Source organism: Pseudorca crassidens, chromosome 21 (genome assembly GCF_039906515.1).
Source record: "Pseudorca crassidens isolate mPseCra1 chromosome 21, mPseCra1.hap1, whole genome shotgun sequence".
NCBI classification, from domain to species: Eukaryota; Metazoa; Chordata; class Mammalia; order Artiodactyla; family Delphinidae; genus Pseudorca; species Pseudorca crassidens.
The window spans coordinates 8,840,702-8,853,401 of NC_090316.1; the positions used below are offsets into that span (position 1 = coordinate 8,840,702).

The following is a 12,700-nucleotide window of genomic DNA, read 5'->3' on the forward strand; positions in this document are numbered from 1 at the left end:
AAGCCAGACTGGCAGTGAGAGGACCTCAGACGTCCATGCTACACCACGTTCAAGGGCACATGGAAAACAGACCATGGCCGGGGCGGAGGCAAGGGTGGAAGGGGGCTTTGTGGGTCAATGGGAAGACGTGGACACCTCATCTCCTTCCTCCCTTCTCCCCTCTCCAGAGAGGCCCCTCCTCCCCTTCGGGTCCCCCCCTCACTATCCTTCCAATGGTGACATTTCCCAGCAAGGTCTCAAGGGTGACTGTGTGGAGGGTTTCAAGGGAGTGCTGGGTTTCCAAAGTGCTACACACACACACACACACACACACACACGCACACACGTGCACACACACGCACGCACACGCACACACACACACATTGTCTTGATATTTCAAAAAGCACATCACAGTAGTCATCATATGAATAATTGGAACTTTCTCAAACCTCTTTATTCTCATTTTATGGGTTAGGATAGTTTTATTTCACGTTACCTGTGGTGGCCAATTATAAATAATCTTGTCAGTTCTTAGGGCCTTGAATGGCCTCATTCAGGCCCTGGTGGGGCTGCGGTGGCCCCCTGGGGGGGGACAGGCTCTTGATGGTGTGAGTTTTAAATCGAAGCCCATCCCACCTCATCTGTTGCTCATTCCCTCATACACCCTCAGAGCCTGAGGTTCAGAGGTTGCATTAAATGTTGGAGAAGGCGAGAGGACCCCTCAGTATCCTTAGTAATGTCGGGAGGGGTCCTGAAACGTCAGGAAGAGGGGTGAGAAAGGGCATCTGTTTTAGCCTCCCCAAACCCCAAGGGTCTCTCCCAGGGACTGCCCCTCCCTGGATCTTGGGGAGGGGGAAGGATGGGGACGCTGATGGGGGGGCACAGGGGAGAGGTAGGGGGTATGGAAGGTTAGAGGAACAGGGGGAGCCAGGTTATCACAGCCCCGTGCACGAAGGGGGAAGCCTGAGAACATTCCCAAACTTGAGTGGAATATGGACCTGTTAAAGGGAGGGGAAAAGTATCTTATTTCCTGCAAATATGTCTGAGGATCCCAGTTTGAGAAACACTGATTTTAGAATTGAAAATCTTACACTATGAAAATACCTTCTAGTAAAAAATTATCTCAAAATTATAGGCAAAGGGGCTTCCCTGGTGGCACAGTGCTTAAGAATCCGCCTGCCAATACAGGAGACATGGGTTTGAGCCCTGGTCTGGGAAGATCCCACATGCCGCGGAGCAACTAAGCCCGTGCGCCACAACTACTGAGCCTGCACTCCAGAGCCCGCGAGCCACAACTACTGAGCCCGTGCGCCACATCTACTGAAGCCCGCGCGCCTAGAGCCCGTGCTCTGCAACAAGAGAAGCCACTGCAATGAGAAGCCCATGCACTGCAACGAAGAGTAGCTCCCGTTCACCACAACTAGAGAAAGTCCGTGCGCAGCAACGAAGACCCAACGCAGCCAAAAATAAATAAATAAAATAAATAGAAATAAAAAAAAATTATGGGCAAAAAATGTTTTGCTCAGAGATCATTGAATTGAAAACAGAAAATTAAACAAATTCTCCAACTCCCAAATCCCCGATATTAAAACCCGGGATCCTAATTGGAGAACCCTATCCAGACAAGTCTAGTGGTAGTGTTGGTGGTATAGGTACCCCACGTTCTCCAGACTCTTTGTCCTTTAACCCTGGAACACCTTTCACATACCCCAAATTTAACCCAGAACTGGCCAACAGAAGTACAATGCCAGCTGCATACGTAATTTAGAACGTTCTAGCAGCCACATTGTTTAAAAGTTAAAAATTAAATTAATCTTAATAATATACTTTATTTACCCCAATGCACCCAAAATGTTATCATTTCAACACATAATAAATATATTATTATATATTATAAATATACATATATTATACATTATATAAATAACAAAAATTAGTAATGAGATATTTTCCCTTTTTTGGTACTAAGTCTCGGAATCTGGTGTGGATTCTCCTCTTCCAGCACAACTTACTTAATTCAGACCAGCCACATCGCAAGTACTCAGGGCCACATGGGGCTGGTTGCTTTAAGTCTTATCCCTGATTTAGTCTCCTTGTAGCCAGCACCTTCCCAGGAAGAAGTCTGGGCTGCCGGGGGGATACTCAGGTGGCCCGGAGTGGGGTGTGTGTGTGTGGGGGGGGGGCCTGGGAACAGAGCAAAGGATGGGGACCAGCCCCCAAGGCAGGTGAGGACAAGCCTCTGGTCCAGAGCAGCTCATCTCCTGGCTGGCACCCCAAGGCCCGCCTTCTCTGAGGCAGCCTCTGTTGGGCTGGGGAGGAGAGGGTACAGCAGGGTGACGCTGGGGTCAGCTGCTGCCCATGCTGCAGGCTTGGCCAGCCCAGTGTAAACTCCATCCTGGAGAGTCTTGAAATGAGATTTTTTTCTCACTGCGAGAACACATTCCTGATCGCCCACCCTCTAAGCCACTCACTAAAGCGGGGGCACCAGGCAAACAGTGCTGCTTCCTTCTCCTCCAATGGGCCCCTTCTTGCCACGTCTCCAGTTCCTGGACAGACTTCAGCAGGTATCAGTATGGTTTAGTCCCCAGATACCCAGAAATGGATCTTTTGGTCTTAACAATCTAGATCGGGCTGAGGGAATTTTACTTCAGACCTAGATTAGGGGGAGAATGGCCTCAATTATGCTGGTAGGTTCAGGCCTCTGGAGGTGAAGGCAGGGATTTGGGAGAGTGTTTGGGGCAGGTAGGAAGCTGGCAGTTACGGGGCCGCTAATGGGGTAGATGAAACACACACACACACACACACACACACACACACACGCACACACAAACACACACACACTCATCCAACAGGAAGAAAAATGTTCCCGCCATGCTAGGCTCTCATGGGAGGAAAACAGGCAGGGCAGCCCCATGCTTCTGTCCAGAGTCGCAGACACAACGCCAGTCTCTGCCCCCTCCTAATCGCCTCCCAAGCCCGCCCAGAGAGCCTCAGCCCCACCGGCCCCCCCCCAGCACCAGCACAGGGCGTCTGCCAGGTGGGTTTGCTTCCCAGCCATGCCTCCCATCCCTCAGACCCCAGGCCCGCCCAACCCAGCATCCTCGGCTTCTCCCTCCCTCCCGCGTCTACCACCCAACATCACATTTTCACAGGAAGGGGGGCCAGTCCCTGGGGGCCCCTGTTCTCTACCCCAGAATCTGAAATCTGGCCAAGGAGAGGGGGCACACTGAGTCCATTCCAGAACTCTCTCCCGGCTCGGGTCCTATTTTAGGGAAGAGCAGCAAACAGTTACCACTAATGAGGCTGGAGGCCACGGGAGCGAGTGGCTGGCGTCTGCAGAGGCCCTGTGGCCTCTGGGCAGCCACAGACGCTCGCCAGATCCCAGTCCGACATCAAAGCTGACCCTATAGGGGTCACGTGGGCACCGCCCCATTGGGCACGGGGCCAGCACCTGCCCGAACAAAAGGGTTCTCACATGTGCGGGGAGAGTCATACATGTCAGCCCCTCACCGACCCCCCAGCCCACCCCAACACAGAGAGGCAAGGACCACAGGCCTGGACACTATGGCCCCGTGCTCTCCAGGAATTCTGAGCCTGGAATTTAGGCCACTGCCAGGGCCCTCTGGGCTGGGAGGGACCCGTCTCCAGCACCTGCTGCTGGCACCTTGGCAGTGTCTTCGGGAGACCATCAGTGAGGGGAGGAGGGGGGTCTGCTTGCTAACACCAAAAGGGCCTCAGGCCCATTACCAGCTGCACCGTCAAGGTGAAACTGTACTCCCAGCCCCGCCTGCAGGCACAGTACCCGGGGCCTTGGAGCATTTCCAGGGCCCACAAGGGCCTCTGAAACCTAAAAAAAAAAAAAAAAAAAAATCACCACTGAAATATAAATGCTACAAACATAAATTAATGAAGACTTAGCTATAGAACTACCAAATGTCATGTTATGCCAGTTAGCAATAACTGTTCTGCTTCATAAAGCTCGTGGATGCAGTTTGGCCTGACTGATAGGACAGTGGGACCTCCAAACAGGAGACTTCCTCTGGTGCACAGGCCCTGCTTTGACACACACCTCAGGCTAAAGGTTGCCCTTCATGTGTACCTCTGGGCCACAGGCCCTGCTTTGACACACACCTCAGGTAAAGGTTGCCCTTCATGTGTACCGAGCCTGACTGCAGGGGACACAGATGCTGGAGAGGACACACAGCACCTCCACACCTCCTGCCATCCCTCCCTTGGCTGGAAGCCTGTCTGTCAGCCTCCCTCTGGTTAGGAGGGCACCCATGTGGGACATCTTTTCCCCAGACTTTAGAGAGCCATATCCTGAGACAGCCTCTGACCTCAGCCTTGAAGACGGGCTGTCCAGGCAGGGCCTGAGGTCAAGGTCAAGAGGGAAAACTATTTTGCAAGGGCTCCTACACATGGGCCTTCCTTCGGTCCTTTTCTCTACCCTCTCTGCAAGGTCACAGCGTCCTGATGGTCACTAGGCAGAAACCAAGAAATTGGGGCGGGGATGGGGAGGAGTAACCTACTGGTGTTCACGGTGGGTGGTCGGTGGGCTTGGTGGGGATTTGAGGGCCCCCAGCACTGGAACTGATTCTGCTTTAATCGTTCACCCTGGGCATCCATTCATTTGGTCTTCAATCCTACGTGAACACCTGTGTGCTCGGCCTTATGGAACACATCAGTACTACAAACACAAATGAGACCTGGTGTTTACCATCTCCCACTCGTGGAAGGTGAAGGGAGATGTGTCACACTGGGTGGACTGTTTGCGTGCGTGTGTCCCCGGGGCTTGAGGAAGCTGGGAAATTACTTGCAATCCACCTTAAGCACTTCGTGCACTCACAGCCTAAAATCTCACCACTGGGGAGCCAAGCTTTCAGGTGAAGAAAGTAGGTTTCTTTAACATACACATAAACCTGAAAGGATCTGTCTGTCATCAGTCATTTACACCTAAGTATAAATTAGTCCTTTAATCCTTCCAGCCCAGACGTTTTCCTTGGGAGCCTGGAGGCTCCTGTCCTGCTTGGTGAGCCTGTATCCAGTCTCCATGGTGAGACTGCAAGGCCCCTGAGGTCCAAGGCCAGCTCTCTCACCTCACAACAGGCACTGGCGGAATGGGTGGGTGGCTGTCTGAAGGGGCAGAGCTCCAGGGAAGGTGGGGTTGGTCCAGGACCCACGCTTTTCCCAAGTCGGGAGGCATTTTTTCCTGCCTCCACTTCCCACCAAATCCTCTGTGAAGTGATTTTGTACTTAGTGGTCCCCTAAGTACACACGTATCGTCGCGGGTGGCGCCCCTTTCCCCGGCTCACTATCCACGTGGGGGAAGCGGATTGGTTATGTCCCTGCCCTGTCCCCAGGGAGGACGGCTCTGATTGGTCAGTGTGGGACCGGGCTGACCCGGAGCAGGAGCCCTCGGGTCTGGCTAGGAGCTGTGTGACCTTGAGCAAGTCAGCCCCTCTCTGGGGGTTTTCTTCTCGGTAAAAGAAGGGTCTGGACCGAAGATTCCCACTCCGTACGTTTGATGGCTTTTCCCATCCTGGATGCCGAGTCTCCTGAAGTCTAGAGTTTCTGCTCCAACACACAGTTCCCAGCAGGCAAAGCGCCCTGGGGGAGGGGGGGCCGGGAGAGAACACAGGGAGGAGGGAGCTTCGACCTCCCCTTTGCTTTCCAGCTGGGAGACGTCTGGCCCCTCAAGCTCAGGCTGGAACTCCCTCCTGGGCCGCTCTCTGAGGCTGGTTCCCTGCTACTCCGTGACAGATTGGTCCCCTGCCCCTCACCTGGTCCCATCCATTTTACACACCCTTTGCTCCCCCAGCCCGGCTCCCCAAGCCCACCTCTCCCCACTCCCAGGGCTGGGAAAGCTGGGTCCTGGGAGGCTGCCGCGTTAGCTACACTCCACAGTGTCTCAGCTCTCCCACCCCCATCACCCAGTTCTAAAAGCAAAGGAATGTTCTGGAGTTTGGGAAGGATGGGGGGCCCCCCGGAGGAGGGAGGAAGGGGAGGAGGCAGCTTTGTCCTGTCAGTGTCTGAGCTCTAAATAGAACGGAGCGGCTGGGCTGGGGGAATGAAAATAAACAGCCCCTCTGAACAGCCCCTTCCTAGCAGTTAACCGGATTTTCCTTCTGGTTCCTCAGCCCAGGGCCATTTCCCTCCTCTCCCCTCCCCTCTTCTCTGTCTGGTCCCACGGGGGTGAAGGCTCTACCTCAGGGTGATGGGGGAGTGAGGGGTTCTGGTCCAAGCTGCGTGGCACGGGGGAACTCACCTCCCCTCTCTGGGCTTTGGCAAGGAAAGCTCACTGAATGGAAGGGCAGAGAGCAACTCAGAGGTGGCTGGAACTCTTTCTCCTTCAGGAAAGAGTTCTTATCCCAATGACTCCCATGTGACATAAACTTAGGAACCCTCGCTCCCTTTAAAAACATGACCCCAAATTTAAGGGTCAATTTACGGTGAGGTTCAAATTACACCGGTTTGCCCGTGCCTTTGGAGGAAATTCGCAGACTCACCAGGACTAGGGATTGCATCCCTCCCAACCCTAACCCAGAGGGGTGATCACAGTAGGCGGCAGGAAGGGACTTCCTTAGGGGTCAGGAGTGGCTGGGTTCTTGCATGGGTTCTGAAAAATTCAGGCCAAATAACCCATTCTGGGTCCTGGTCCCACTGGGGGCCTGAATTATAGGTCCAGGCTCTCTGGTGCAAGAAGGACTCAACCAGTGAAGCACGAAGGGCTCTGCTCTCCGCCCGGTGCTCTCCTGAGCTGGGACCCTGGGCCCCGACGTCCTGCACAAGGGGCAGCCCTCAGGGCAGGGTCCCTAACACCTCCAGGAAGGGGCTGATGAATCCTGGAACCTGGGCTGGTGGCCTCCAACTCCTCCAGTAGGTAGTCGGGGAGATTCCTTCTGAGTCCCTCCCTTCAGACCAGCGGGGGCCGGGAGCCCACATGGGGGCGCTGCAGCTGAGACCCCCCCCCTCCGCCCCTCCCCCGGCACCATGGGGAGGGTAAGGGAGAGTGTGTTGGAGTCTCCAGCCTCTTCCCTCCTTTCCTTCTTTCTCCTCGCTCCCTCCCCCTCCCCCTCCGCTCAGGCACAAAAGCTCTCTGTACACTGCCACTTCCTCTGGCTGCTGTCTCTGAGCCCAGACCTTATGAGAACCATATGGGGGAAAGAGGGTGGAAGGGAAGGGGGTGGGGAGGCCGCGCGGCCCGCCCCTCCAGCCACCATCTCCCTCCGCTAGCGCTCTGTGCAGGCGGTTGGCACACTTTGCCCCAAACTCCCCCTAAGTGGACCCCGGGGGCTGGGATGTGGGGCACTGAGAGGTGGGCCCAGTCCAGAGCTGGAGGTCCAGAGGGACGTCTGTGCTCAAGAACTGCTGGGCCAAGCACGGGGGATGGGGCTGGGAAGGGGCCTCCCCTCCCCTCCCCTCCCCCTCCCCCAGGGCTCCCAAAGACCACCACGCTCCGAGCAAAGGGCCCCGGCCGCCGCTAGGCACATCTGTGTGGAAACTGCCCCTTCTCCCCTATGGGGGCAGCCTACGTGGTGGGCAGCTCCCCCAGATGGGAGGCTGAGGGGATGAGGGTTTGCGGGCCCTGGGAGAATCTGGACCGAGGGACCGTCCCATGCCCGCCCCTCTCTCCACCCAGCCTTGGAATGTTCCCAGGTCAAAAGGGCCTGGGTCCTGCTGGGAAGGAACCGGGTTTTTTTAAAGCAGGCTTTGTGGCCATTGGGTCCCAAGTCCAGCTAGGTGAACAGTGAGTCTCTCACCTGAGAGGAAAACTAAACGAATCCAACCAGCTAATCCTGACGCTGGCGTCAGCTAAGCTGTGTGACTCTTGGCAAGACGTGGCCCTCTCCCCAGCTGGCCTCAGTTTGCTCAGCTGTCAGACGCTGATTTAGGGGCATCTCTAAGGCCCCTTTCGGCCCAGGGGCCCAGGAATTTATGACACTGCCTGGTATCCTCCGAGGGCCTGCTCAGATGTCCTGGGAGGTCCTCATAGGAGGTTTCCTTCTAGAGTCATCCATTATCAGCCCTTTCCTGGAATTCCTTAGTATCCCCCTCACTTGAACTCCCAGAGCCCAGAACCAGAGGGCAGGCCCGTCAGCTGCTGCCAGGGTGGGCAGGGGGGTGGGGCCATTGACAGTGGTCTGCGTCTCCCTCCTCCAGCCGGGTTCTCCCTGTGCTAAGCCACCTCCACCCCGCTGCCCATGAGACCCTGTCCCTCAGGGAAGGCCCATAAAGGCTCCTGCTCTGGACAGGACGTGCCCACAGCTGCCCTGTGCACTAGGCCTTGAGAATGGGGGCTGGGGTGGGGCAGGCGGATCAGGAAGGAAGCCAAGAGTTCAGCTTTCCTGGAAAACTGCGAATGAAAATCCATTAGAGGAAAGAAAGAAAGAAAAAAAAAAAGCCAAGCGTGGGGAGAGGGGGCCTGCAGTCTACAAAACCAGAGGGCAGAAGCCGAGATAACCGAGTGGAGGTGGAAGGGTTTTCCGCGAGGTGCACAGGGCTGTCCACAGGATTGCCCTCAACGGCTTGGAGGCTTTCTGAGCAGAGACGGAAGCTCTCTGCAGACAGGCACCTTATCTAGCACTTTCCCTGCCTGAACAGTCAGCCGGGCTTCCCAAAGCAGAGGCCTGACTCTCCCCCTACTCCCCCAGGACCCATGTGGGCCGGGTGGTGTGTGGAGGGGACTGGGAGATGATGGTCCATTCTGGAGGAAAACAGGGGAGGCGGAGGGAGGGGAAAGCAATAACGCAAAGACTATTGGCTCAAGTCCTGTTGTTTGCACCAGGTGATGGGCAGAAAGGGGAAAGGGGACGTTTGGAAAAAGAATAAATAAATAAACGAGGAAGGAGGAGGAGTTTGGGAGAGTGTGAAGGTTTTTGTGCTCATAGCCTCTTTGCTGCTGGGCTGGAGCGGCAGAAGCCCCTTCCCAGCCCATCTTTTCCTTCCTCCCTCGAGATGCTTGCTGGGTAGGGGTGGGTTTGCTGGGGGAACTGAGCCCCCAGAAGAGGATCCCTGCCAAACTTCTGCTGAAGAAGAACTTGCGCTCTTCTTCCTTCAGAAGCCAGCTTGGGGGAGGGGTTGTAGTCAGGATGGGGATTAGGTGGAGCCTGTGGGGGGTGCCTAAGGCATATGTCTGTGGCTGCTTTTAGTCACACCCCCGGCTGATGGGCCGGCGGGCTCTTGGGGGTTGCTCCGGCCTGACCTGCCCTGTCTGTTGTTCCTGCGGAGATGTCCAGCCAGGCTGCGGGGCGGTGGGGGGGGGGTTCTTTTGGAAGGTATCTTAAGCCAGGTAGGTCAGTGGCCTGGGACAAAAGAAGGGCCCTTCCTCTGGGGATGGTTTGGGATGGGAAGGTGAGCTAGCAGTCCTGCTGGCTGCCACCCTGTCCTGATATATTCTCGCCGAGAGTTGGCCCCGCTCTCTCCCTGGAGTGGCGTCGATGGGAATTAGCCGTGGCTGGAAAGCATTAGTTACCAAATCATTCTAAAATGTACTGCAAAACCACCTTTTAATGTTTTCCCCTCTTTCTGCTGTCAGTATGTTAGGATTCCCTAACCCCAGCACGGGAGTGTGAGCTCTGCTGCAGGATCCAGGGCGCACGCTCCTCTCAGAACTGAATGACTGTGGCCCAGCGGGGACTCACACAGACGCCAGCCCAGCCATCCCACACAGCAGGCACTTTTCTCCTCCAGAACTGAGTGGGCTGGGGAATGCCCAGGCCTGTCTGGACACTTCAACCCCAGTGGACACTCAGAGGGACCTGAAGCAGCTGCCACAGCTGCCTTCCCAGGCCATGGCTGTATCCCTGAGCTGCTGGGACGTGGGAGAGCGCAGAGACAACGCTTCCACCCCGCTAATGCACACATGCACACACCCACCCCAGCTGGGGAAAATGCAGGCCAGGCGGACAACGTCAGAGGCTGACCAGTCGTGTCCTGTCAGGAAGCGGGCAGCCTCTGAACTCACCCAACCAGAGGCGTTACTGTATTGTTCTGGACACAATCGGATAGACTGTGAGCCAGCTCCAACTCTGGGCAAGGGGCCGTGGGGAAACGTTCGCCGCTGGGGTCAGGAGGACAGGGAAGGGGAAGCGGCTTGGAGGCTGGATCCAGGACAGGAAAGGAAGGGGCTGCCGCCAGGGCCCGACCCTCCAGTCCACGGCGTGCGTGGAGCTCCAAGCACGTGGTCTGCGCAGGAAATCTCTGCGGTGGGGAGGGGTCGCTAATTCTCCTGCAGTTGCGGGGACTTCGGACCCCCATCGAGGAGGCTTGGGGTCGGGATGCGGGCGCAACGGGCCGCGCTGGTTGCCAGCGAAGTGAGGACTTAATAAGGCCCGGGCTCGAGGAGGGAAAGGGTAGGACGGAAGGAGGCTGCGAGGCAGCCTCCTTCCCCTCAGCCAGGTTTCTTTCTCCGCACTCTTTTCGCGAAGAAGTCAATCGAGAAACAGCCAAAGTTCGTCTTTATATCCGAGGAGGGGAGGAAGAGGGAGGGATGCAGGATCCAGAGCAGAGCTCAATTCACAGATGCGCACGGCGGGAGAGGGGTCCTAGTGGGAATCGGGACGCCGGGGTCTCATTCACACCAGAAGTGCCTGCACCCCAAGGACAGACTTTTTCGAGCCCACCCTCCCGCCAGCGCTAGAGAGACGGGCTGCAAGCGGGGCTGGCAGGCTCCCGGCCCCGATGGGGCGCCCCCACCTGGAGGAGCCAGGCCGGCGGGATGAAGCCGGGAGACTCCTCCAGTGCGGCCAGGGACGCGTCCGCGGTGGTAACGACCACAGCCATCTACTGGGCCGCGGGGGTCGGTCTTCCCTGAGCCTTCCCCCCATCCCACCCCCCGCAGGTCCGCAACACCAGCCCTGGCTAGAAACCCAAGGGGCGCGGGCGTCCCGCCAGCGCGCATTCCCTGTCACCTGTGCAGGTGAGTGGGCGCCCGCGGTGCCTCACTTTGGGGCGCCCCCGCCCCCCAATGCTCCTTCCTCCCTCCACACCCCTGGAGCCCTAATCTTTCCCTTGCTTCTCTTCAAGCCTCCCTTTTCGGCTTCTGGACTCGGGCCTGTCCTAGAGTCTGAAGTGGCACATCGACTCTGTCCCCCATTTCCCACCCCTCCCGTCTGGTCTCCTTTCGTCCCCTCGTCGGGGCTCGAGCCGGGCCGGCCAAGTAGGATACTTACAGGGTAACGGTGCTGTTAGGCAGAAGGCCGGGCTCCGGAGGCTCCGGGAGGTCCCCGCCGCCGCACACCACCCTCCTGCGCGCCGGGCTGGGGGCGCCGCCGCTTAGCCCCTTGGGCCGCTCCCCTGAGCACTTGCAGCTGCGGATAGGGACCGGGCAGCCGGGCGCGCCGCGGATCTCGGGCGCCAAAAGCAGCAGCCACTGCAGCAGCGGCAGCAGCAGGCGCGCGGGCGCCCACCGCATCCTGCGTCCCGCGGCGCCCATCAGCCCATCGCCCCGCGGGGACCGACAGCGCTGGGGCCCGTCTGCGCGCCGGCCGGAGGGATCCGGGCGTGCGAGAGGCGTGCTCAGCGGGGGCCCGGGGCGCTCGAGGGCGGAGCGGGGGGCCCTGGGCGGAGGCAAGCCCCGGGGTCCCCGCCGCCGCGCCCCGGGGGCATGTCCGGCGAGCGCCCCGGCGGGGAGGACGCGGGCGCGGCTGTCAGCGCAGCGCGGGCGGGCCCCGGCGGCGCGGCCCGACTGTCTGCGTGGTGCTCCCGGGCCGGTTGAGGCCGGGCCGCTCCTCGTCGTCTGCTCGCTCTGCGCGGGGCTGTGACCTAGCGGATCGAGCCGGGCTCCTGCCGCCGCCGCCGCTCCGTGCCATGGATGGAGGCAACTCGGCTCGGCGCCGCTCCCGCCGCCGCCAGCCCCCGCCCGCCCTCCCGAGAGGGCGCCCTCCCCTCTCCAGCTCGTCCGTCCGCGAGGCCCTAGCGCCTCCCGATGCGCAGCCAGGCCGCTGCCCTCCTCGGAGTAAGAGCGGGCCAGCCGGCTGGAGGCCCCGCGTGTCCCCTGCACCCGCCCTGAGCCTAGACTTCTCCCTCGCGCCTCTCTCCCCCCACCCAGGAATCTTCCTCTCCATAACCCACCTCAGACCTCAAGGCCAACCGCCATCACTTTCCACAAAACCCTCCCTCACTCGTGCCGTCCAGCCTGCACCTCCCGATGCTTCTGGGGCTTTCATTGACCCGCGGGCTTGGCCAGAGATGCCCATGTTTTGTATCGAACTTCGTTCACCGCTCTGAGGCTGCTGAGACTCGGCTTCCCTTGACCCCCTGACCTGATGGGCCAGTCTGGAAGCCGGGGCTCACTCTCACAGCCCTGCTCCAGCCACTGCAGGAGACAAGGCGGAGGCTAAGGAGGCTCAGACCCTCTGGGTGACCTCGCCCAGCGGGGGAAGCGTGTCATTCGGCCAAGGAGGGGTCAAAGGCCGAGGCAGGCCTTCCAGATCTGGCCGCCTACCTTTTCCACATCCGTGTGTGTGTGTGTGTGTGTGTGTGTGTGTGTGTGTGTGTGTTTGATGGTAGGTGGGAATGAGGGGAACACAGAGGGAAAAGCAGGGATTCCCACTGGGTGTGGAAGGAGCACAGCGCTGAGTCAGGAGGGCCCGTTCTCGGCAGCACTGACAAAGGACACAGCCCCTAACATCCTGGGGTATCTAATCTCGGGGGTCAAAATGAGGCCCTGCCTGCCTGCAAGTTGTGGCCTGAGAATGAGTGAGTGATGGGGGGCACTCGG

The 12,700-nt window shown here is 58.4% G+C and overlaps 1 protein-coding gene across 4 annotated transcripts in view; it reads right to left on the reverse strand.

The window, feature by feature from the left end:
- Positions 1–11,830, reverse strand: part of ADGRA2 (adhesion G protein-coupled receptor A2) — a 34,655-nt gene extending 22,825 nt beyond the window's left edge. For 3 of the 4 annotated variants that reach the window (XM_067721939.1, XM_067721942.1, XM_067721940.1), the window contains exon 1: positions 11,151–11,532. In XM_067721939.1, the coding sequence (XP_067578040.1) occupies positions 11,151–11,413 (263 nt within the window). In that variant the 5' untranslated portion in view covers positions 11,414–11,532. Of the gene's footprint in view, positions 1–11,150 lie in introns of all 4 variants that reach the window. The other variant, XM_067721941.1, reaches the window with a different exon arrangement.
- Between the last annotated feature and the right edge of the window lie 870 nt (positions 11,831–12,700).